At 43.8% G+C, this 26194-nt stretch overlaps 1 protein-coding gene across 1 annotated transcript in view; it reads right to left on the reverse strand.

The window, feature by feature from the left end:
* Positions 1 to 25812, reverse strand: part of LOC102459043 (FERM domain-containing protein 3) — a 200725-nt gene extending 174913 nt beyond the window's left edge. The window contains exon 1 of the mRNA XM_075931758.2: positions 25324 to 25812. Coding sequence (XP_075787873.1) covers positions 25324 to 25473 — 150 coding nt within the window. The 5' untranslated portion in view covers positions 25474 to 25812. The remainder of the gene's footprint in view (positions 1 to 25323) is intronic.
* Between the last annotated feature and the right edge of the window lie 382 nt (positions 25813 to 26194).

A 26194-nucleotide genomic window follows, 5' to 3' on the forward strand; every position in this document is an offset into this window, starting at 1 on the left:
TGTAACAAATGCAAGATGCCTTCAGTGCTAACATTTGGTTTTGGTTTCTGATTAACTGAAAGATGTGTGAAATTTCCATTGACTAGGCTTCTGAGGCAACCCTCATGTGTTATATATTCTAGCAACTGCCTAAAATATTTTGCAGGTGTCTGTTACAGCAATTTAACAATTCATTGGTTTGTAAGATAGAAATCTTTCACTTTGGGCAGGTCACATTTTTTTCTGAGATATTTTTGCACAGAAATCCTCGGGTATCAACACAGGTATCTGGATGCACAAGATCTTTAAATCTAAGTTCTTTTTTAATAATTTTTTAGCTATTTTCCTTTGGGATCACGAAAGGGAGAGGGGGAGGTGATGGGGCTCTACTGTTCCAAATTAAGGGAAAGGGTATTTTGTAAGCCCGATTGAATTTTCATTACAAAGCAACATACAATCTGTTTGAAAACATGAAAAGAGAACTCGTGAGATTCTCCTCTTTCCTTGATTCAAAAATCTCACACCATCATATAACCTGAAGGGATAAAGCACTCTGAGAATCTTCTCCTCACAAATATTTTATGTTCTGCATGAGTAATGATCCCTCAAAAAAGAGAACAAGCAGAAGGAGTTAGCAAATGCAATTCCTTCTGTACCTCACACGGAAAGATGCCAAAAACATCAGTAAAGGCACAAACCAGCTCTGCAGGTTTGTGATGATCTAGGTTCTTTTTGCCGTCCATAGGCAGTGTCAAGTCATCAAATTAGTAGCTTAAATTATTGTTTACTCGCTGCCGTGCCTGATGATCACACTAAGAAAACAGACTAGGGAAGAGAAAATAAACTTCAGATCCAGTGAACGGAAGCAAGATATTTTATTTACCTCTAGCAAGGGAGTCAACTTAATTGCCAATATTAGATTTGATTGGAGCAGAGGGGGAGAAAATAATCCTACAACAGATGACAGTTATTTCTATAGTTATACAGAAGGAGGATGTCCTCCAACAATATTATTCTACATCTCAAATGCTTTCAAGAGCGGTCAGCTGAAAAGACGTCACATGCAGCATAACCCTACAATCCTCAACATGCTAGTTAATTGGGAGGGAGGTCGGGGAGGGGGGGGAAGAAAGGAAATCCAGTTTCCTGACTATTCTTTTGGGTGTCCATTTGAAAAAGAAAAATCTAATCAAAGAATAAAGGCATAAAAACTTTTAATAGCTTTTTTTTTTGGCATACCACAATTTGTCAAATGAACACTGGTTAGAAATCAACTTTTAATGACTGGGAGTTCATAAGTGAAGGCATAAATGAAATACATAAACTTCCTATGAACAAGCTAACATATATGAACAAATCTCAGAATATAAGCAAAGAATGGAAAATCTAACATGCACAAAGAACATAAGTCTAAAACAAGGGGGAAAAAGCTGGAACAAATTCAAGAGTAAATTTCACTGAAAACAAATATTTTTAAAAATATAATTGTTAAATGAAAAAACCCATCGAGGTCGCTTCAAAAAATTCTAAAGTTTTTGGAGGTCACAAACTTCTCCAATATCTTTGATCCCTTCCCCAGCATTTAACATATCATTCAATTTTAATGTAATAATGCAAATTTAAATAATAAAACTCTGAACCAGAAACCGTGGAATGTTGAGGGCACCAATTAAAATATTTAAACTCTGTTTAGGGTTTTGGGGGAAAAGATGCTAAAGAAATGCACAATGAGTTAATAAGGGATAATATCTAAGTAGGCCAGGAAAATAAGAGTTTTTCCATATGCACTGATGAAAAGATATACGAGAGAGAGAGAACTGTTATTAACAGGGTAATTAAATAAAATATTATTCTAAGAGAGACAAGAAAACAATCATGATTTTAAAAAGCAGTTAAACATAAAATAAGGGGTGGAGAGAGGTAAAGACAAGTAGGAAATAATGAAAGTTTTATAATTTACCTATTCCTAGAATGCAGAAAAGAATATTTGGAAAACTAAATATATACATATTAGCATATCCAGATAATATGCCACCAAAGGAACACATATAAATTAACAGATCCACAGATAACTTGCAAAACCCAGGGAACCACCAGAGGACTAGGGGGAAGGAGGTGGGGAGGAGGAGGGGAGAAACGGGTGTCCCAAAATGTGGTACAACACTTCCAAAAAAGGTTAATATACACTATGTGCGTGTTCAATATTTCATGAGGGAACAGAACAAACATTTTAAGAGAGAGGGTTTCTACAGTAAAAAATACGGGAGAAATGGGGAATGCTGGTAAATGAAAAATTCCAATTAACTAAGAGGGAGAAAGTATGGAGCTGGGGACTGGGGCATGGGAAAGGTTTCAAGGTGCGAGGTCTGCAGGGAGCTCACCTTGGCCAGCTCCCTGCATGTATCAACCGATCTCTGTTGCTCCCAGGTAAAAGCATGGCTAGGTGGCTCTGTGCACTGCCCCTCACCCATGTGTGGGCTCTGCAACTCACATTTGTCAGGAACTACGGCCAGTGGGAGCTGTAGAGGCAGTGCCTGCAGGTGGAAGCAGTGCACAAAGCTGCCTACCCTCCACGTAGGAGCAGCAGGAGGAGGTTGCTACTTGTAGGGAGCTGCCCAAATTGGGACCCAGCACCCTGGAGCCCCTCCCATATCCCAACCCCCTCATGCACCCAAAGTCCCTCACAGACCCAGGGCCATGCATCCCCTCCTCTTAGCCCAAACCCCAGCCACATACCTCTTCCTGCACTCGAAGCCCCTTGTGGCTGTTCCTCCACCTAAGAGGAGCATGGATGCGTCACTGTTTCCAGGGAGTCATGCAGAGCCAGATAGGGAGCTTGCCAGCCCCATGTAAACCCAACTATAAACTGCACTTTCTATGAAGTTTGTAAATGTCGGTTTAGAGAGCTTTCTGGTTCGTACAGGGCCTGATACCCCAGCTTGCACCCGGGGCCGGCACCGCGCATGTGCCGCACGCCCGGTGCAGGGGCCACCCTTGCGCCATGCGCCCAGGGCCAGCACCGTGTGTGTGCCACGCACCCGGGGCGGGGCCGGCCCAGATTGTTTGGCGGGTGTACATAAATGCCCCTGCAGGCGCCATGGTGCCCTCGGGCACCGTGTTGGGGACCACAGCTTTAAGTTATGAGAAGAGGAAGCTATGTACTGAATTTGGTGGTCCTAGCTCTTACCATTGAGGAGTTCTTGAACAGACAAACTCTCTCAAATATACAGTTGATCATTGTAATGAAAAAGCTTTCACAACCACAAGAGAAGCACCAAAAATACATTAAGTCTGTAGAAATTTTTTCACCCTTCCTGGAATGTTCAGCCAGCCAGCCAGCCATATTGAGTCTTTAGCAAGGTGCTTTGAGTATTATCCATAGCCTGAGTAACTAATACATGATGTAGCATGCTAAAAGTTTTATTGTAACTTAGCCTTAGAAGTTTTTTTAAACTACCATCATATAGAAAATAGCAAAAACATCATGATTAGCATAGGTTTATTAAAAGAGAGAGACATCCATCACTGGTTTTTTATTTAAGTACAATACTAGTGAACCAAGGGAATAAAACACATGTAATATTTGTAGATTTTTATAAAAGCATAACAGTCTCTTGCCAACATAATTCTTGAACATTTCAGAACGGGTTTGTGCACAAATATTGTCCCAAGGACTGAAAACTGGCTGAAGGTCAGAAGACAAAGGATAATAAGAAACAGCAATGCATTGAATCTGAAAACAGTCTCATGGGATGTTGTACGCATCTGTGTGAGGCCTGGTATTAACATCATCATCTACTATATGGGAACAAGCAATGCTACTGGAGACGTAAAAGCAATAGTAAAAATCAAAGCAAGTGTATCTGCAATTCAGGATCATCATGCCATGGTCTAGGAAAATAAGAGACCCTCTATATGCAGCACAGACAAGATACTACCTAAAACCCTGAGTTAAATTTTTTGATAACTCAAAACCAAAAAGAGAACAGCAAAGTGGAAGGAATTCAGGTTACAGTAGTATATCTTGCTATGTAGCTGATGTGACAAGGAAATTTTAGAACTATAATTTGAAACAGTAGCAAACATGAAGGACAAGATAACCATCTACAGATATTTGAAGGGTATAATTATGCTGACCATAGGTCCCGATTTTTCTGGGACTGTCCCTAATTTAAATACTCTGTCCTTGTGCCCCATCAAGTAATGAAGTGTCCCAGAAAGCCTCGCTGGACATTTTGCTACTTGATGGGGAACCAGCACAGCGCAGCAGCCCCCTCTCCCTCCTCCATAGCAGGGTGCTTAGGGCAGCTAGGCCAGCTTCTAGTGACATGCAGCCCCTCCCTCTCCCCCTCCCCCTGTGGGACTACCTCTGCCGTGCAGGGTCCTGGTCCCCTGGCACTATCTCCTCCTCCTCCAGGCCGCCTTGGAACCCTGGTAGGAGCTGTGGACAGCCCAGCTGGGGCGCACTCAGGCTCAGGAGGTGCCAGGAGTGCAGCAGAGGCTGCCCATGATGCTATTTTTAGTACTGAGATCCCAGTCCCCACAGGTGGCCCTGGCTCCAGCTGAAGTCAAGCGACAGCTGCACGAGGCACATTCCAGCCAAGGCAGCCTCGCAGGAACAAGTCTCAAGTGGCTGCCGCTTGACTACAGCTGGAGCCAGGCAGCAGAGGGGACTGTGAACACGATACTAAAAATAGCGCTGAAGGCAGCCTCTGCTGCAGTCCTGGCACATGGTTCTGCACCAGGAGCAGCTGGGGCTGGGACCGTGGTAATAAAAATAGTATCACAGCCCAGCTCCAGCCCCACAAACTGCTTTCCTCCTGGAAGGCAGAATGTGAGGGAAGGGGCAGGGGGAGAACTAAAGGGGAGATGGAGGTGAGAAGAGGAAAGGGCTTGTGTTGAGGGGAGGGGGGCGAGGGCAGGAGAAGAAAGGGGAAAGCGCCAAGGGGCAGGGTAGATGAGAGATAAATGCCAGGGGGCCAAGAGAAGACCATGAAGAAAAGGGCAGGAGGAGGGAGGGGAGGGAAGGTGTCAGTGGGGGTGGGACAGGGTGATGCTGGGAGAGGAGAAGGGAGGGGTGATGGGAGCAAAAGAGAGGAAGAGAGGAGAGGAGTGGGTGCCGAGAGAAAAGGGGTTGGAAAGGAGAAGCTGGCATAAGAAAGGCAGCAGATGGAGCAAATCATGTGTGAGGGCACAGAGGGGCATGAGGAGAACTGGGGCAAAGGGTGGTGAGGGGATGGGCACCAGGGAGAAAAAGGGCAAGGAGGGCAGGGGCAGTGAGGGAAGCAGAAGGCACTAGGAAAGTAAAGACGCAGGGGATTATGGGGTTGAAGCAGAAGGGCAGACACATGGAGGGGAGGAGAAGGCACCAGAAGACAGAGGAGAGAGGCAGGGCAGGTGGGTAGAAAGAGGTGTTAGGAGAGGGGATGGAGAAGGGTAACTACAGATGATCAGAGTGGGGCTAGAGGAGGAGTGGACACAGGGGGAAAAGAAGGGCTGTGCAACGGAGGGGGCAGATCCCCAAAGGGCTGAGGGGAGTGAGAAGGGTAGGAGCCAGGACAGCAGAGGATACTGAGGAGTGGGGGGGCAGCAGTAGGCACTAGGGGAGCAGATGAGGGGAGGGTGGGAGACATGGCAGCCGAGGGAAAAGGGAGAGGTTTATAAGATATTTATTAATAACTTGGGTGCCACAGTGGCACATCCGAACAAGTCCCATGAAGTCAATACTGGTGCACAAGACAAAATTCACTCCACTTATGGGAGGAAAATCTTAGAGGGAACATTGCCACCAGCCTCTCTCCCTGAATTATTGCAATACAAATTTGGTTAATACAATTGCAGGATAGTTGCATGGGGGAGGGGGAGTTGTTGGAACCAAACCCATGCCTATTGGTAGGAGGACAGTGGGAGGAGTTCTTAGAGGGGTCACATGACACCCTTTACTTGTGGTCATGTGTCCATCTTGACCCTGGGAATACTACCTCCAGGGGTGAGACTTTTTGTGGCTGGGGTGTGTGGCTAATGTGTCCCTAATTTTGGTTCAGAAAACATGGCCACAGTAGGTATAATGAAGAGATGGCCTGCAAGCTTGGAAACTTCACTGACACCTCCTTCTCTCTCCCATTGTCACACAGCCTGCCACCAACTCTTACCTCTTCTTTCTCAACAATCTTTATTTTTTTCTCTTCCCACTCAGCTGGAATACTCTTTTCCAAAGCCTTAGTTTGTCTGTTACAGTAACCCCCTCCACTCTTGCCTTTTCATACCCATATGGATCCTCTTTGGTCTTTACAAAATGCAGCTGCTAAGATCTTTCTTGTCCATCGCTCACTGTATGTCCCCTCCAACCCCCACTGCCAATCCCAGTCTCTCTCACCTTGGAATCCACTTATTCTTCCCACTTCCACTGCATCAAGTTTAACATTCCTGTCCTCACCTTCAGGGACTTTTCACAACTGTGCCCCTCCTTACTCAACTACTTCTCTATCACATCATGGCCCTGCTCTAAGGATGTAAAATTTCAACTAGTCAATAAGCTCACTTCTACCTTTGAAGTGTAGCAACAGCCCCAGGGCTTATGCTACACTTCAGAGGCAAAAGCACTGCAGGGAGCACAGGGTCAGCAGGTGCTGGCTCCCGTGCTCCCCATGGCATTTCAAAGTGTCAGCACCACATGAAGCCCAGGGACAGCTGAGGACTGACCCCGGGCTTTGAAATGCCACGTGCAGCCCAGGACCAGCAGTATTTCAAAGCAGCAGACCCTGGGCTCCATGTGGTGCTGCCATTTTGAAGCACCCTCTCTTTTCTTCCCCACCCCTGCTGCCTCTTTCTGATAGCTGACTAGCGTGTCTACTAGTCATTCACATCTCTACCCTGCTCTGCCAGTTTTAACCCTTTCCTTTGTCTGTTTCTCCCATAATCATCTTCATGTTATTGTTACATTGCCCTTACACACAGAAAATCTATCCCAAACTAACCCAGAAGGCTATTTCCCTCCAGGTTCTACCACCTCAAGCCTGCTTTGTCCATATTCCCCTTTATACGCAAGATGTAAACCAGCTATTTATACCAAAGCCTGACACTTGGAGTTATCCTATTTACATGGGCTTAAACTGTAAATGAAACAAACATGCAAAAAAAGACCATTTTACTGCAACACCTACAGGGAACATTTAAAATATCTGTTGCTCAGCCTAGCTATGGTTAATTAGATTATGTTGTGTCACAGAATTGTGCGTGCAGTTAACCTGTAAAAATCATAGAATCTTAATTTCCTAGTCCTCCTTCCTACCACATTTCCTTGTGTCTTGTTTCAAATTAGACCATAAACTCTTCTGGGCAGGGACTCTGTCTACCTGCGTCTACCCCTTAAACCAGGGGTTCCCAAACGTTTTCACACAGGGACCAGTAAATCCATTCATGAGCTTTTGGAGGACTAGTAACATTCATTTACATATTTGCATATTCATTAAGCAAATTATGAATATGCAAATAAGTTGTTTCTGGTCCTCCCAAAGCTCCCAGTGCCAGCTTTAGCAAAGCTTTTGATACAGTCACGCACAATATTCTTGCCAGCAAGTTAAGGGAATATGGATTGGATAAATGGACTGTAAGATGGATAGAAAGCTGGCTAGACCAGGGTTTCCCAAACTTTTTACTTTAGTTGGAACCTGGTTTTTTTCTAGTACTGTTTTTTGCAGCCCAAAAATAGAAATGCATATTTAAAAAAAAAAGAATGAAAAATGAATAAATTTTCACTGTTTCACCCGGCTGCATCCTCCGCCCAGCCCGGGCCAGGGCTTGGGGGACCTGGCGTTGCACAGGCACTGCGGGAGGTGGGAGCAGGAGCAGATTGGGGGTAGGGTATCTGGCTAGGAGGGAGGGTGCAAGAAGGGGACTTGGGTAGGAGTTGGACCTCCTGGTCTGGCACCCTCTGGACCTGACTGGTCCCAGATGAGGGATTTTTTGGACCAGGGGAGGTCATTTCAGGGCTCCTGGTTCCCTCCTCCACACTAAGCTTCTTTGTACCTCCCTCCCCTTCAACTCAACTGAGCTGTTCCCTGCCCTTCCCCCAAAACCATCCCCCACAATCCAAGGGAGTACAGCACCAGTTCCCCGCAGCCCCTCACAGCCCAGCTGAGCTGCCCATCTGTTCCCTATGCCTTCCCCCATCCACCTCAGCCCAGTTGAGCCCCACACGGGTTCCCTGCAGGCCTCTCCCACAGCACAGCTGAACCCCATTTCCCTGCACCTCCCCCCAAACCCCACAGAACTGCTGAGCCCAGCTCTGATTTCCTGCCCCCTCCCTCCCTCACCTTGAGTCTAGCCCTGGGTTCCTAGCACCTACCTCCTTCTGCAGCCAAACTGAGCGTGCACCTTCCCTCCCACCCCCCGCAACCCAGCCCAATCCAGCACCCCACACCTCTTCACACTCGCAGCCCAGCTGAGCTCCGTTTCCCTGCACCTTCCCCCAAACCGGGCAGACATGCTGAGCCCAGCGCTGATTCCCTGCCTCTCCCTCCCCTTGAGTCTAGCCCTGGGTTCCCGGCACTTCCCTCCTCCTGCAGCCCAGGTGAGCCCAGCGCCCCGCACCCCCACAGCCCAGCCTGGCTCCTCCCCTCACTCTGCCAGGAGTCTAGAACATCCAGCTGCATCCTCCGCCCAACCCGGCCCAGGGCTTGGGGGACCCGGCGCCACACGGGCACTGCGGGAGCCTGGAACACCCGGCAGCCACGGTGAGGCCCGGTATTTTTTCCTCATGGACCGGTACCGGGCCGCAACCCATAGTTTGGGAAACACTGCTTTAAACCCATGTATCCTTTAAACTTCCCACAGATGTTTGAGGTACAAACTGCCAGACAATGTAGGAAAATGAATTCCAGGATCCTAGCAATGTGAGTCAATTTTCCAGTCAAAACAAAACAGGATTTCTCTAGTGACTGACTGAAATTGGTTATTTCATTAGCTTTATGTTAACAACGAACCTTCACAATCACTCACATGAAGCACTATCTGTAATAGCCTCTCTTATTTCTATTCATTTTCTAGGATGGCACTAAAGAAAAGTCACACAAAGTGTGCACAAGAAACTGCCTCAGTATATCTGATATCATACCACATACTGGCTCACTACATTTTCCGTCTTAAATCCCTGAGGTGTGCCATGTTCAGAATGGTACTATCGAATTTAAGATCTCATCCACGGCTCTGATTCACTAACTCATTCCAGGTTCTAAAGAACCAGGGGGAGGGTAAGATTCTTTGATGCAAACATCTGTTGAGCCTCCACTGCTACAAGCTGCTTCACACTGGCTAAAACATGCTTCACTTCACCTACACTTTTGGCATCATTGGGTGCCCCGTTGAAGGCGGCGCCCTAGGCAACGGCTGAGTCGGCCTATATGCACAGGCCACCCTGAATCCAAGATATTATGGCAAACTTCAGCAAATTACAACTGATGATTGCTCCTTATAAATTGCTTTGAAAGCTACACATGAAAAGCAGCCAATGTATTATGTGTCTCTCTCTGCCATACAAGATGAGAATCTGAGTCAGACAAGGGTTTGAGTTTGGAGCATGCCAAAAAGCAAAAGTGCTACTCATTTCTCTATGTACAAAAGCAACTTTTAAAGCTGCCATTTACTTCATTAAACAAGGAGGCACAATTGTCAATTAAATTAATTTACACAGAGAAGCTTAAGTTGACACCACTAGAGTCTCACATTTCCATGGATGTGCTGCACCAATTAGAATTATTTGCTAAATGTGTATTTAGCTCTGTGAAAGAAAATGTTGACAAGATTCCAGATGAGATGTGTGTTTAATCTAAGGCTATGTCTTCACTGACAGATGTGGGGGTTTTTATGGTGAAATATCTAATGAACATTAGTTATCTCATGGTCTCTCTAAAAACATATGGGTACAAGGTATTTCAGTTCTACTGTGAGGTAAACTAAGCATCTTCAGTTACAGGTGGACAGGGCATAGAACTGATCTCATGAGAAACACTGCAAGTGCCCTGCTTGTGATTTGGATTTTCAGCAAACTAAGGTAACAAGTAGGGATGTAATAGTGTAGTCGATTAATCAACAAGCAAAAGCTTATGGGTTAATGCTATAGCCTATGTGCATTCCATCGCCCCCCACAAGTAACTTTTTTAGTAGGCTGGCCAGCAGCCCTGCTCAGTCTTGGCTCACGTTGGGTCCAGGACCTACTCTCGCTGCAGCCCTGCATTTAAAGTGTATTAGGACCTGGGCGGGCAGGCAGCTCAGCCCAGTTCCAGCTCACACTGGGTCAGAGAACTGAGACTCCCTGCCCCCCACCCACCCACATTAGAAAGGGGCTGCTGTCTCTTTATCAGAGGTAGGAGCACAGGGAAACAGGCAGCCAGTCCCTGAGGGGAGCTGGTTTTTAAACTAGCTCCCCTAGTGGACCAGGTCCCACCTGCCACCCCATGCTACTGCCTCTGATACAGAGGCAGCAGCACAAAGTGGCAGAAGCTCCTCAGGAGTAAGGCTGGAACGACTGGCTGTTGGGCCCGTCCCTGAGGACAACAGAATAGCCGATTAACCGATAAGAATTCATGAGGTTACTCAACTATTCAATTAACTGAAATTAACATCCCTAGTAACAAGTGAAGGATAGATAACACGTGTTTTGCTAAAGCAAGACACATGGTGTCAAAGAAAAACTCTACAGTTGTGTTCCTGTAAACCAGGGGTGGGGAACCTATTTTGGGATGGGAGCCACTGATCCATGGGGGGGGGAGGGAAACAAACCCTCACTGACATGGCCCCTGACTGAGGAGAAAGAAACTCCCCACATCCCCCTTGCACACCAGAGGCCAGAGGGACCCAAGCTAGTAAATTTTGCATACTCCAGCTCTGTGGTGGGGCAGTGAGGTGGCTGGAACACCAGCATGGACTCCACCAGCATGCACTCAAAGGGGAGGATCCCTGAGCTTTGGAGGACATATCTGGGCAAGCAGGGGGCCACATCCGACCCCCAGGACTTAGTCAGGTTCCCCACTCCTACTATAAACTGATCCCACTCAAGTAAGCATGGCTCCATAATATCACTGGGGTCTGTACATCCTTTTCCATTTGAATAACCAGGTCTATGTGTAAATGTAGGCCTGTATTTTATAAACACCCTATGGATATAAGGATTTCCAACGAAGAAGTCTGTAATTCCACTAGTTCAAACCAGCAGCAATGGTTTACACTATTACCCACATTCTTAAATTTTCCATTGATAAGGATAACAGTATTGTTATGCACATACAGCTTTCATCATTTTACACTTCTTTAATTTTGGAATACCTCACATGTATGACATGAGTCTCTATTAGGATTGCCTCTTTATACATATAAACATTCTCTAAACCCAGTTTATATCATATGTACTAGTTTTCATAACGAGTTGCCATCAGTTTGAAACTTTCAATTATTTAAACACACACACACACACACACACACACACACACACACACACACACACCCTGACTAGATTGGAAGTACAGGTTGAACCTCTCTAGTCCAGCACCATCAGGACCTACTCAGTGCCACACCAGGGAATTTGCCAGACTACAAGAGGTCAATAGAATATAGTAGCATTACCAACATTTCCACTGCTTATTGGACTCTTAGAAGACATTTAGGAGTAAATTAGAGCTAAATAACCAAAACAGAACATTGAAAGTGAGGACTGGTGACTGTAAACAAACTTTATGAGAGTGCAGGAAACTTGGCCACACAGGTGAAAAGTGGACCTCCAGCTAACTAAAATCATGCCAGATCACAGATGTTGCCGGACTAGAGTGGTTCCAACGTTACTACATTTCAAACATTACCACATTTCACCTTTAGTTTCTCCTGCTCATTTTTGTTTTACAATCTTACTGTGTTGTTGTAGAGATTAGGGATGTAAAATAGTAGTTGATTATTCAACTACTCGCATTTCCCTCCCCCTTGCTGCCTCTATATCAGATGCAGCAATGGGGGAGGGGGAGAGCAAGAGCCAGTGCTAGGGAGAGCAGGCTTAAAAAAGCCAGTTTCCCCCAGCACCATCTCCACAGTGTCACTTGCCCTCCCCACCACCCATCTGTTAAGAGCAGATAGGGGAGGCCACTCTGGCAGCAGCCCCTGTCCAGAGCAGCTGGGTCCAGCAGCCCCTGTCCATAGCGGCCCAGGCTGACTGCGAATAGAGGCTGATTCACAGCATCCCCTGTCTACAACGGGTCCCAGCTCCAGGCACTACTGATGCTGAGACTCTGTAGTTTAAACTGCAAAGCCGCAGTGGGAAATCACTCCTTCTGAACACGTTCCCTTATCGACTAATCATGTAGTCGATAAAAATTGTATCGACTACCCGATTACCCAATTACCTGCCTCTTTACATCCTTAGTGGAGATGTGAGAGGAGGTGTTAAGTTGGTTGGCTGCTTTTTGTTGTTTTTGTATTTCTCTCCCCTCCCCTCCCCCCACACAGACAGGTGTATGGAAGTCCCACGCAAACAAACATGCATACAGATAGTAAAACTAGGTACCAAATTTGTCAAAGAAAAGGAGCTGGTAATCCTCATTCTATGAGGAAGAAGCCTTTTTGCGAAAGAGCTTTCACAAAAAGGTGTGTGGGGACGGGGAAGAGGGAGTTCTTTCAGAAGAGGAGGAAAAAGCACAGGTGCCCTGGTGGCCATTCCCTCCATAGCAATCACAACTTACATGCGAGAGAGTATCCATTCGGTCTGGATGCTCTCTTCCAAAAAGCAGATCGCTTTTTCGATGCACTTTTGCAGTATGGATGCTCTCTTTCAGAAGAAATTTTTTCAGAAGATCTCTTCCAAAAAAAGCTTCTTCCGAAAGAAGCCTGTAGCGTAGACGTAGTCTAGCTGTGGGAAAATGGCATTGTTGGGTGCTATGCTTTGAAATGTACAGAGAGCCAAACATGAACTTCTCCAACTAGGTTGCTTCTAGTTTTAATTAAGGAAATTAATACACAATAATTATAAGTCTCTGAAACAAAAAGATACATTGAGTCATTTTAGCATTCTTCATCTTCAGTGAAGCTCAAAACAGCAGTCACTTGACACATGTTCCTGTACTTAAAGGTGTGCTTCAAAAAGCAAAAGTGAAAACATTCCCTTCTGCCAGTTCCATCATCACATACACAACACTAAAAGATATTAGGGGTTCCAGATTTATCCCTGCAATGCAACTTCCACATCAAATATACTTTGTTTACAAGCAAAAAAGACAGAATTTCTTATTACCAATAGTGCAGACTACTAAGCACCCCAGTAATTCAACTTCACTAGTCATTAAAGACTGAGGTCAGAATGTAATAGTTCAGCGAACGATGTTCAAGCCCCAGTGCCTCAAGCCCTACTCTTGCATAGTGTAGGAAATCTGAAGACGTAAAAAGATAATTAATACTTGGTGTGCATGTAACACTTTCAATTCTAAGCTCTCAAAGAATTTTCATCAATTGTGGAAATTTATTTGCCCCTATTTACAGAAAGAGAAACTAAGATGAAGTGAGATTAAGCAATTTGCCCCAAGCCACATAGCAAGTCAGTGCACAGTGGACAACAGGAGTCAAAACACAGATTGCTTGTGCAGGGCTTTAAACATGAGACCATGCTGCTCCTAATCTTACATTTTGATAGGTTAAGAGACTCCAATATAACATACACACACAGTATTTCTATTATGTTGACAGCTGTATTATGTAAAAGGATTAATTTCTTACTGGTTAAGAAGATTATTTTGAATAAACTGCACAGTGCTAGAATTAATTTATTTTACTACCCTTTCTGCAAGAGTTTAAGTCTCTTGTAGAGGAACACCAACAGATTTTCAGCACTGAAATCTATGCACAGACAAGCACAAGGAGAAAAGAAGATATATATTTTTAAAGGAAATGATCATTATCTCTTTTATAGAAATTACTCATTTTTTGTCTTATGGTCATATTGCACAGTTTCCAAGACAGAGTTTAAAAAGTGTGCTGCTTCAAATTTTCAGTTACTTTCCTTGTCCTCTAAAGTAAATTTTACCAAAATATGGATTCCCTTATAACAATAAAATAATACTTCTTACTTTTAGTGCCTTTCATTTCTCAATGTTGCTTAAGTAAAATGCACGATATCCTATAGGGTCAGTAATGACTATACATATTTGCAAGGACCATTTCATCCACTACTGAAATACAGCTACCTCTGGAGTTTGACTGCAACAGCTGTTTAACAATACATACAACCACTAAGATTGTTATCAGTTGATGTTTACAGAAAATGAAAATAAAGTATAAACCCCCACCAAAAAAAGGAAACTAAGGGAACAGAAAGACTTGCATGGGCAAACTAAATGGAACAAGACTGGGTACAAAAAAAGGTAGGAATGTAGGAGAGATAGCTAATGTAAAGACTTGAAAGAAAGGACAGATTATTAAACTTGATTTAATAGGCATGGGGTTAGAATAGAGCAGAATGTGGCCTGAGATGTGGGCAATGAAAATGACTTTATTGGCTCCATTCTGGATGAACTGGAGAAGCAAGGGAAAATGAGGAAGCCAGAAAGAAATAGCTGATGTCATAAACACTAAAATCTAACTCAAGAACAGATATGCAGTGTTAGCTTAGGGTACTCGTAGGAAGTGATTTATTTTCACTATGTGGTAGAGAAACGGGCAGCAGGGTTCATTTGATGACAGCTTCAATGTGACAGGAAAAAAGTGAGAAAGGCATCCCAGAAGACCTTGAGGTTATGAACATAGGAACCAAGGATGGCAATAATCATCTACACCAAGAGACGAAAGGGCTTAGAAGGAAAGATAAGGCAATAAAACGTATCTACATTATGTTTAATTTGATAAACCTGAGCACCCAAGAGATAGCAGTGCTACCAACATGTAAGTATATTTCTATATCAGCAGGGATCATCTTATATCAGATATCAACTTTGCTTATTATCTGGCCTGAATGGCTATGCACAGACTGTCAGCTATGCACAGACTGTCATATGGTGACAATCCAAATCTATAGGGAGAAAATTCAGAGATCTTATTTCCTCTTCTCAGGAAGGACACATCTTTTTTGTTTGTTTTTTTTGAAAGGTAATTTTCTTGAGGCCAACTCAATTATGGAAACGTTGTTTCAGAGCAATATCAAGTTTAGCTTCAGATAAATGAAACAAAAAATCCTAAATAGAATGTTCTCACAATGCTGATTTGTTTTGGCCCTAACCGTGAGCACATCATTTCTGTTAAATGATTTCTCAGGCTACATCTACACTACAGGGTTTTTGCACAAAAATGGCTGCTTTTGCACAAAACCCGCAGAGCAGCCACACCTCAAGCGCATTTTTACACAAGTAAATTTACAGTAAATCAAAAGAACAGAGGGTTTTTTGCGGTGTAGGTATTCCTCTTTCTACGAGGAGTAACTCCTATTTATGCAAGAGTTCTTGCGCAAAAAGGTGTGTATGGATGGGCAACGGGGTTTTATGCGCAAAAAGAGCAAATCAAAAAAGCACTGGTGCTCTGGTGGCTATTCTATGAATAGCAATCAGAGCTTTCTTTCGAGAGCATGTCCATGCAGTCTGAACCTCCCTTGTGCAAAAGCGCACCGCTTTTGTGATGTGCTTTTGTAGCGTGGACTCGTTCTTGCGCAAGACGTTTTTGCGGAAGATCTCTTCCGCAAAAAGCTTCTTGCGCAAGAAGCCTGAAGAATAGACGTAGCCGCCGTTACATCAAGTGGCTAATCATCTCTAAACAAACGAGCATCTCAAAATGTCAAAAAGCACCAATCTTGTGAGGTACAAAGTACATTTAGTTCTCTTGCAAGACAACAGACTCCATTAAGTCATTAGGAATGGAAGCTGCTTCTACACCTCACAGGAAGCACTAAGCATCCTACAGGATCACACCCATTATCTGTGGAAATTTCATTTATACTGGACTGTATCTTATATATTTTGTGTGTGTGGGGGGGGGGGGGTTCTCCACAGGCTTTGAGGGTTTTTTTTAAATAATATTCATATTATAATAGTATCTTCCTAGGCTTTGTCCAAATATATAGGATGACCAAGTCTGCATCTCGAAAAGTTTATGTTCTTGTAAGATAAGCAACAAATGGAGGTTGGGTAGAAATAAAAACATAATTATTATTTTAAATTAGTATCAGCTTCTCCCAACTTCCTCTCAAACTAGTAATTATTAGCTGGCTAATTTTGTGTATTGAGAAGTGCATTTTTATCTCTTTTCGGCTTCACATTATTCATAACAAAGATAATTTTTAAAAATTAGTACATAAGTTGATTTCAATGTGACCAGCAAATCAGGGGAAAAAGATCTAAGAGGTTATTATATGAGCATAACATCATGAGAAAAAAAAAAATCACTTGAGTCATGCAGGTACTTTTACTTCTAAATTTCACCTCAGAGAGACTGGTATTGAATAAGCAATACAATTTAGTGATATTAATAAAGATCTTCAAAACTCATGAAGATAGATTCAAGATTTTTAACAATGAGAAACTGCTAATATAGGTTTTTAGTTTATGTACTCCTAGCTAATATCTAGAGATATAAAATCCCATTTAATTAGTTAATCAGTTAAACTTTGTATAACCAATTAAATGGGGGTGGGTGGGGATGAGGGTGAGGCTTATCAGTTCACCATTCACATCCCTGCTAATCACAGATGCTGTCTTTGTTTTTTTATAATGGGATTCAGTTCTTAAAAGAGCAAACCATACATGTACAAGAGTTTCATATACAAGAATACACCATTATAGGCCTGTGCAACTGTTTGAAAGGACAACAGAAACCTAGTTCAATACCTACAGGCTAGGGATGTCATCAGTTAACTGGCAAGCATCACCTGGCACCATGGGCGGGGGCATTTAAGCAGTTAACTGGTTAAACATAATGTTTAACTGGTTAACTGCGTAAATGGCATTTTACATCCCTAATACAGGCAGAGTCTCAAACTGATCAATGGGGCTTTTGACATGCCACTCTTGTCAGGTGCGCTACTACTAATTACACAGCAACCAACCCACACATGTAGTTGAAAATACAGGCCATAGTATCACATTTTTAAATGTAACATTAAACTCAACCTAATTTGCATCCCCTACCTACATCTTCTAGCTCCATTTCCTAATAGCTGAATTGTTATAGCACATTCAAGCAGCTCAAGGCATTTGCTGGTTATAACTCTGACATCACTTACAGGATAAATATAAATTCACTAAATCTCTTGCCTGCTGTCTACATAATCCCTTAACCTTTCCCTTTCCACAGCTAAGGTTCATTTCATCATCTTCATCCCTGGCTTCTCTGCTCTCTCATTTCCATTGTTTGCCTCGCCTTCCCATTTATTTTTCAAGTTGTCAACATCTCACATGTCTTCACAGTGGGGTTCATCTCCCAATAGACATTGGTCCTTCATTGCAAAAGCTTGCTTCAACATACTCTATTGTTCTTCACGCTTCACTGAGGGATGGGAATTTTAAAGAGAGCCTTTTGATTACAAAATTTTTTTGGTAAATTGGTATATTTCTGTGAGATGCAAGGACAGAATATATTAAGTTTATTCAAAAAGGCAGGTCCACAATTATCAGTGGGAAAAAAAATATAGGAGACTGTTCGTGTCACATTAAAGCAAAGAATAAAACACCAACATGTGAATCAATTCCTTAAATGACAGCAGTGAAATGTGAGCTCAAGAGAAAAGATAAAAGAAACGCTATTTATAAATAAATTATCAGTATCACAATCTAAAATAGGTCAGAAATATTTTCTTCAAAGGGCTATAGGAAGTTTTTATATAAAGATCCATGTAAAATTGATAGAGGATTCACAACAGATTGGAACGAACACTCAGAGACTTGGTCTTCCTCATTCTTTCTTTAGTCATGAACTAAGAGTTGTAATACATATCAGCAGATCATAACCAAAAGCAGAAGAAAGTTTATTTTCCTTTTTCAACTCAAGAGAGGTTCCCCCCCCCCCCCATAATCTTTTCCCTCCTCCCTTAATTTGACAGCTGGACTCACCAAGAAATTAAGCTATGGTAATGTAATGAAACTATAAGCAGAGAGAGAGAGAGAAATAAAAGTTTTTTTATATAAAAATAATTCTGCCCAGGAAATCTCAATTCAGCTGCTCTCTTTTGTTGAGAGAGGTTCCCGTTATTGGACTTTTACAGGTCTGCTGACTGAAGCATAAGATCAAGTAATTTGACCCAGGTCATTAAATGTTTTTACTAGTCACAAAGAAAGAATGAAACTGCCAGTGAACTTCAATGTCTCAATAATAAACTACCATTTAGAGGTGAGGAGCTCTTTCACACCAACTTTACAGGCTCTCTCAGGGTACGTCTAGACTATAAGCCTCTATCGAAAGAGAGCATCTAGACTACAAGAAGATTTTTCGAAAAAGCTAGCCCCTTTTTCAAGAGAGAGTCCAGATGCTCTTTCGAAAATGCAGTTTGCATTCAATAGTGCCTTTTTTCAAAAGAGTACTTTTGAAAAAAGGCATTATTCCTTGTAAAATTAGGTTTACCGCAATCGAAAAAACTGCCACATTCTTTCGATTTACTTTTGAAAGAACGCGGCTGCAGTCTAGATGCAGGTGAAGTTTAAAAAAAAAAAAAAAAAGGCTACTTTTTTTCAGAAAACCCTGTAGCCTAGACACACCCTCAGAGTCAGTGTAGCTGGAGGCTGAAGTACCATAAACTGTTTACGGCTTTCAGATTGCAGTGTAATTTAAATTAAAAAACATGTTACATTTACCAGCCTTTCTGATGTTAAGGGTTAAAATTCTGCCCTAGGTCATTCCATTGAAATTGATTTAATGGTTTCATAATGGTTCATGATAGACATTTGCTCACACAAAAAACCTGCCACCCTATACAATTTGATAGTCCATCATAAACAATGCCCTCTACTCAAGAAAGATCAGATACTAGAGTTAGCAGGTGTACCAAGATTAAAGGTATACTGGAATAATTAAGGCTCCAATTCAACAAGGTATACATAAATCTACACCTAATTTTAAGCATGTGAGTTAGTTAGTCCCATTGAAGTCAATGACTTCTGCCTGTTAGTTTGTACAACATCTAGCACAGTGAGACTTTTGGGCACTACTACAATATAAACAACCATAACAATATATATTGAAAAGCATCCTATCAACTACTCATGATTAAGGTATTAAAGTTATGTTGGCAAAGTTTAACCAGGATACTTTGATATTTTAACATAATATTGGCAAAACCAAGAACAGAATTCCTGTTTGCTTTTCACAACTCTTCTCTGGTTTTTAAACCCTATTTCTGCCATTAGCCTCCTTTAAACCTTTACCGAAATCACTTTAGTATCGTGCTCAGTCAGGCAGGTCAACTGTCTTGCAAATGGAAACAGACAGTGACCACGGTACCTTTAGGTTATTTTCCATGAGGTCTACCTTTTAGCTATGCAACTACAGTTTTATCCTAGTGCCACTCTAATACTGCCAAATTTTAGTTCCCAGAAAGGCTTAACCTATAAATAAAAAAAGTGGGAAACAAATTTCATTGTAAGAATTAGTTAAGCCTCAATCCCTAACCATTTCCTATGTCACTTATCACTTTAATTTGCAGTCATGAAGTTTCACAGCTAAAGGCAGCGTTTTGACCTTTGAGTTACAAACCTAGCCCTGAGCTACTTGATGACCTACACAACAGTTCTATAACTCAGTAACCAGTTGGCCAGAATCTGCAAATGCAGGATTTATATGATCTCCCCAACCCACCCCATAATTTGATATTTCACAAAGAAAAAATCATTTCCAGCACTAGGCACTAATCAGCCTGAAGTGACCAATAAGCCACTTAAAAGAACATTAATGCTAAAATGAAATGTTGGTCTTATTTTTCCTTGAATCTCATTACATTTACACAAAGAAAATCAAACCATACTTTTTCAACCGGTTAATCCTGGGTGTTCTTTTTATATGTGGTTTAGCTGAAGAATGCACAACTCTAGCTGCATCTTTTGTTGGGACAAATTCTGCAATGAAGCTTCAGATATGCAAATTAGTTTTATGTTGAAATGCCTATTGTGAGCTCTAAAAACTCCACATCTGTAACATAGCTGTGGTCTAGCGTATATATTCAAATATGATTTGGCAGTGTCAGACTTTTGAGTTAGGGTCTACTGTTAAATGATCAAAACATCACTATCCAGGGTTTTCCATCTGTCACAACTCTGGCAGTACTGTGGTTATCCTCACAGCACATAACATGGGCAGCCATCTCCCTTATCAGTATGCAGCATTTGGATAACATAGCTAACATTCAACCTTTTTTGTCCAAACAAACATTTCTTTTATGATTCTGGGAAGGTGTATGAAATTGTGAGGATGTCTAGTAGGGTGCAAGGAAAGTTTAAAGCGTGTGTGTGTGAATGCTCCTGCTTATGTGCATGAGCACCACTGACTTGTAGGTTGAATTGGATTTTCCTTTTCACAAGCCCTGTTTTTGGCAAATTACACACCATTCTCTTGTTACAAACATCTTTTGGCCCACTGCAAGCAAGTCACATTGCACTCACTCTGCATATCTGCTGAATGCCCTGTCCAAACAAGTCAGCTTTCTATACCTATTTTCTGTTCATTTTGCATGCAAAGATGAACTTAGAATATCACGTAGGTCCCTGAAGAATTTTATCCAGTCAATTAAGTCTACACAGATGATATAGAGGCTGAAGGCAGACACCGCTTGTGGTGAGGCTTGGATTTGGTTCATTTGAATGAAAGAATGTGATTTTCATTTCAATATGTTCAATAACACCACCAGAAAGGCCTACCAAAGGAAATGTGTTTCAAGCAAGGCCCTGTACGATCCATGGTCAAGTCCCTGAATTTTTGACAAATTGGAAATTGTGAGGCAGATTAATTTAAAATATTAACAAGAGATAATTTAAATATTAAAATACAATCAGTACAGTAACTATAATCCAAATTTTACATTGTACCTGCATATTCAGTTTTTGATAACCTAAACATTTTTGCATTGACAAAGTGTAACTGCACTATATATGTTATTGGGAGGAAGGTGGAAGCTTCACCAGCTAAGCAGGAGGAGTTTGAGCTTTTGGCAGATGGGAAAGAATGGAAGATTGTTTCGGATTGTGAAACATGTACATTAGCAGAAAAGTCCAGGCAAAGTAGGGATGTCAACATGTAGTTGACTACACGATTAACCGATGAGCCTGGTCTTATCAGTTAATCTTCTTGACTACATGCACTCCCCAAACCTTGCTGCCTCTGTTACAGAGGCAGCAAAGCGGAGGGTGGAGGGACAGCAGGAGCTGGTGGCTGTGAGAGCTGGCTTTAAACAGGCTACCCATGAGCTCCAGATTCGCCTGCGCCCATACCTCCTCCCCTCCCCCTGTGCTGCTGCCTCTGATAGAGAGACAGCAGCACAGAAGGTGACCGGGGTAAGAAGCCAGTTTTCAAGCAGGCTCCCCAGGAGTGGACCCACCTGCCCCATCCTCCACTGCCTCCTACAGAGGTGGCAAAGGGAGGGGGGCAGGCAGGAGCCAGGGCTGGGGGAAGCTGGCTTAAATGCCGGTTCCTGCAGCACCAGCTCCACGGTACTGCCTGCCCCTCTCACCCCCAAGCGCTGCTGCTTCTATCAGCAGCAGCAAGGGAGAAGGGAAGTGAGGGAGGCTTCCACAAAGCAGCCTCTGTCCATGTCAGCCTGGGCTCGCCAAGGACAGAGGCTGGTCCGTGGAAGCAGCTCCTTCTGTGGGAGGTCCGAGCTCCCCCGCAGACAGGGGCTGCTCCACAACCTACAGAACAGTCTCTATCCATGGCAAACCTGGGCCTGCTGCAGACAGAGGCTAGTCCGCAGCAGCAGCACCTACCCGGGGAGGGGGTCCGAGCTTGGATACCCCGGAGATAGAGGCTGCTGCTGCAGACCAGCCTCTGTCCATGGGGAGCTCAGACCCGGGCAGACAGGAGTTGCTTCCACCTCATGCTGCTCCCTCTGTATCAAGGCAGCAGCACAGGGCAACAGGCAGACAGTCTGCCCAGGGAGCTGGTTTTTAAACTGGCTCCCCTTGGAGACCAGCTCCCGCCTTTCACTCTGTGCGGCTGCCTCTGATAGAGGCAGCAGGGCGCTCCCCGAACGTGGGGCTAGAGCACACTGGCTGCTAGCCCAGCCCCCGAGGACTATCGAATAGTTGTGTAACCACTAGGATTTCATGCGGTTACATGACCACTCAATTTTACACAATATCTAACATCCCTAAGCCAAACTGCTCAGCAGTGAAAGTTGCCAAAAAATTATATACGGTATTCAGTGCATGTACATGATCGCAGTAATTCCCTGCTACTTCTAGGCATTGTACAAGACCAAGACAAAAAGGTCTACACTGATTTATATCCTGAACAATTCCATTATGATCCCGTGAATTTAGCTGCCCAGGAAGTAAATCGGAATAGAATTTGGCTCAAGCAAAAAAAGTTGCAAAATTCATGGATCCATATTTTCAGAAGTGTTGTGCGCTCACAAATCCCAATGACTACAATTCAAGTTGTGGTGCTCAGTATGTCTGGAAATCAGGCCTGTGGTGATCAATGGCTTTGCAGAGGAAAGGAAGGGCCAAATTAGTCCCTACTATAACTTTAGGGAAGTCAGTAAGATTACACAGGGAAGCATTTGGCCTCAAATGCTCACAGAATTATCTGCATTCCTCACATCCACAACACATCTGAGTTCTGGTTATGTTAATTAGGAATTTTTCCCTTACTGCCAAACCTGTATCAAAAATATAATCATGCTTCAACAACACAAACTCTGTTCCATTAGCAAAATGCAGGACAATGTAGCACTTTAAAGACTAACAAGATGTTTTATTAGATGATGAGCTTTCATGGGCCAGACCCACTTCCTCAGATCAAAACCTGAGGAAGTGGTTTTGATCTGAGGAAGTGGGTCTGGCCCACGAAATCTCATCATCTAATAAACCATCTTGTTAGTCTTTAAAGTGCTACATTGTCCTGCATTTTGCTTCAGCTACCCCAGACTAACACGGCTACATTTCTATCTCTGTTCCATTAGAAATTTCACAGGCTTCTTTACATTGTGTGGTTGCGTCAAGCGGGTCTTTTTTTTTCCCCCCAAGTCTGATAAAAGTAAGGAAAGGCGAGTACAATAAAATCATCATGATTGTAACTATTCAACTGTGTTAAGTCAAATTAAAAATTCTCACATGAAGAACTATTTTCTATCCCTATTCGTGGGCATATATCAAGAAGTTCAACTCATTTCTTCAGACACAGTTCACTTTGAATGCTATGAACTCTCTCAGTGCTCAGTATTGATGAAGCACAAACACTTTTGGATACTGCTTTCAAAATAACATTTTACTAACATTGGTAATGAGGTCCATCCATCACAAGGTGGAAAAGGTCAAACACTTCATTAATGCCTGCTGATGAACTGGAGCTTCATTTATAACAGGAAACTTCAGGTACTAGGAATGTTTTCCACCTTTGCAATATATAAATAATATTTTTTATCCGATAGATGCAACAACACATGAAGCTTCTCTTATAAACACTCATATAATAGGAAATCAAGATTACTTTATGAGAATATTGAAGAGACCCAGATTCCAGGCACTTCAAAATAAATGGGTGAGCATTTACAAATTCTCACATGGTTACTGGTCACTTTGCCAGGCCTGAGTGGAATTTAAAAAAAAAACAGTAGAGTGTCAGTCCAAAGCCTAACTGCTCTTGCAGATTGTTAAACACAATCTGAACATATTTCATTCATAGTATACAGCAGGAGAAGCAGCAGGACTGCTAGAGGGCGCTGTATTTGCTAATTCACGTAGACAGTGCTTTTCCTCTAGTCTAGAGAGGAAAAATAAAAAGATAGGTAGAAAGGGCACCCCACAGATACTGCCTAACTCTTTGACATTAATAAATGGTGTAGAACCTAACAGTAAGTAGCCTCTTTGTAGCTGAAAGGGGCTGGCTGTGCCTGAACTATCTACACAAATCAGAGCACCAGAAAGCACTTCTTTCCTGTGCAACAGGGCAGCAGCTCAGTCCAACAGCAGGGCGAGGTTTGCTGCTGCAAAAGCCTGCAACACACAACACAACAGCCAGCATGCACAGATCCAGCACAATGGATTTTGTCACCAAAAAAAACCCTAAAAATCTTTCAATGTGAGAAAGGAGATGGAACAAAAGGAAAAATTCCAGAATCCACTACTACCAGAAAACAGAAATGCAATTTACCATCATAATCAATAGCTAATTGCTCTTAGACAGATATAGCACTGCAGTTACAACTGTAAACCTTGTTATACTTGGTTTCTTTTTTCCATTACAATGTTTTACAGGGAAAGAAATATCTTCCAGTGTGTCATGGAGACACAAACATTATGCACAGAGAGAAAGAGATTTGGACATAATGAACTAGATTTGTCCCTGGCATCCATTCCTGCTAAGTCAATGGAGTTACAACACAACTACTACTACTGCCAGCATCTCAGTTGCAGTCAGTTCCTAGATCCTGGAACTAAGAGTGCTGTGGGTGCTCCCATGTCCTCTGGCTTGAAGCCGTTTCCATCATACATGAGGTGTACAATTTGGTTCAATGTCTCTCAGCACCCCCACTATGCAAATTGTTCCAGTCCCTCTGATATTCCAGTGAAGTTCATTCATTTGCACAGAACTTCTCTAACAATTTTCTTTCTGGCACTTTTCCCCAATCACTCTCTCTCTCCTGGCCAGTCTTTATTTGGCCTTTGCTTTCCCCTGCCTGTTTCTCTAGATGCACTCACTCCCCGCACACAACTTCTCAATACACCCGTAATGACCGCACCACAGTGTGACAGAGAAAGGAAAAGAACTAAGGTGGCCAGATATCTTGATTTTATATGGACAGTCCTGCTGTTTGGGGCTTTGTCTTACGCAAGTGCCTTATTACCTTCCCTGCCCCCATTTTTCACGCTTGCTGTCTGGTCACCCTAAATACAACTGGACAGAGCAACACAGGCACGGTGTAAATGCCAAGGCACAGTTATGTGCTTCAGTGCACACGGACTAAAAGGAAAGAGGGGCCAGGCGGCAGGTGACCAGGAGAGGGAGGATATAAGGGGGGCAGACCTGTACATGTCCCCTAGCATGGTGGAGAAGCCAGAGGATTGGAGTAGTGTGTTTGGGGCTGCCTGTGCTGTAGAACAGGGAAAGCCCTCCCACGACTCACCCACCTTCGGCCCAAGCCAGGCTCCCCGCCCCAGTCCCGCTCCCCTTCCCCACCCTGGCAGGCACCTGGATATGGCAGGAGATCTCGGAGTCGTCCAGCAGCCGGATGGTGCATTTCATCTCCTGGCTCAGGGACCTGATGCTCGAGCTCCGGAACCGGATCATTTTCATGGTCCTCCTGCCGCCTCTCCTCATGCACTCGCAGGGGGCGAACATGCACCACAGCCCCCGTGGGGAGCGAGCCCAGCCGCCCGGGCACCTGGAGCCGCCCACCCCGGGCCACGCAGTGCAGCTGGAGCGGAGCTCGGTGGCCGCTCAGCCCCGAGGCGGCGGCGGCTCCTGCCGCGGGGCGGACACCATGCTGCTGCCGCTACCCGCGCCCTTCCCCGCGGCCAGCCCCACAAGCCCAAGTGGCGTGTGAAGAGCCCGCGGTCTGCGCCAGGGGCTGGGACCGCTGCTGCTGCGTCAGGCTCTGCTCGCCTCTCTCCAGCCCAGCCTCAGCATCCTCCACCCCTCCCTGCTGCCTCTCAGCCCGGCCTGGCTCCTCCCCACCGCTCCTCCCCGCCCCTTTCGCGGGCTCACCTCTTCTCTCGTCTCCCACTCTGCCCCTCTCCTTGCCCCTCTCCTGTCCTCGCCCCCGCTTCCGCATTTTCTCTTCTATTTCCTCTCTTGCTCTCTTGCCTGCCTCATTTTCTCCATTGATTTTTCTCACTCCGCTGCACTCAGTTTCTGCTGGGGCACAGGTGGGATTAAATGAAGGCGGGCAGGTTGAGGCCTGGTGTCCCAGAACCCCCAGGAGAAGGGGGGAGGGGACTTGCTGCAAATTTGGAGAAGGCAACATTTTTTCACCTTTGCCAGGACAATTATGAATGTGCTTTTTAAGGGTGCAAATGGTCTGTTTATTTTGGTATGGCAAAGGACAAATAAACAAGTTATT

The sequence above is a fragment of the Pelodiscus sinensis genome, chromosome 6 (genome assembly GCF_052426305.1).
Source record: "Pelodiscus sinensis isolate ZL-2025 chromosome 6, ASM5242630v1, whole genome shotgun sequence".
In the NCBI taxonomy this organism is placed as follows: domain Eukaryota; kingdom Metazoa; phylum Chordata; order Testudines; family Trionychidae; genus Pelodiscus; species Pelodiscus sinensis.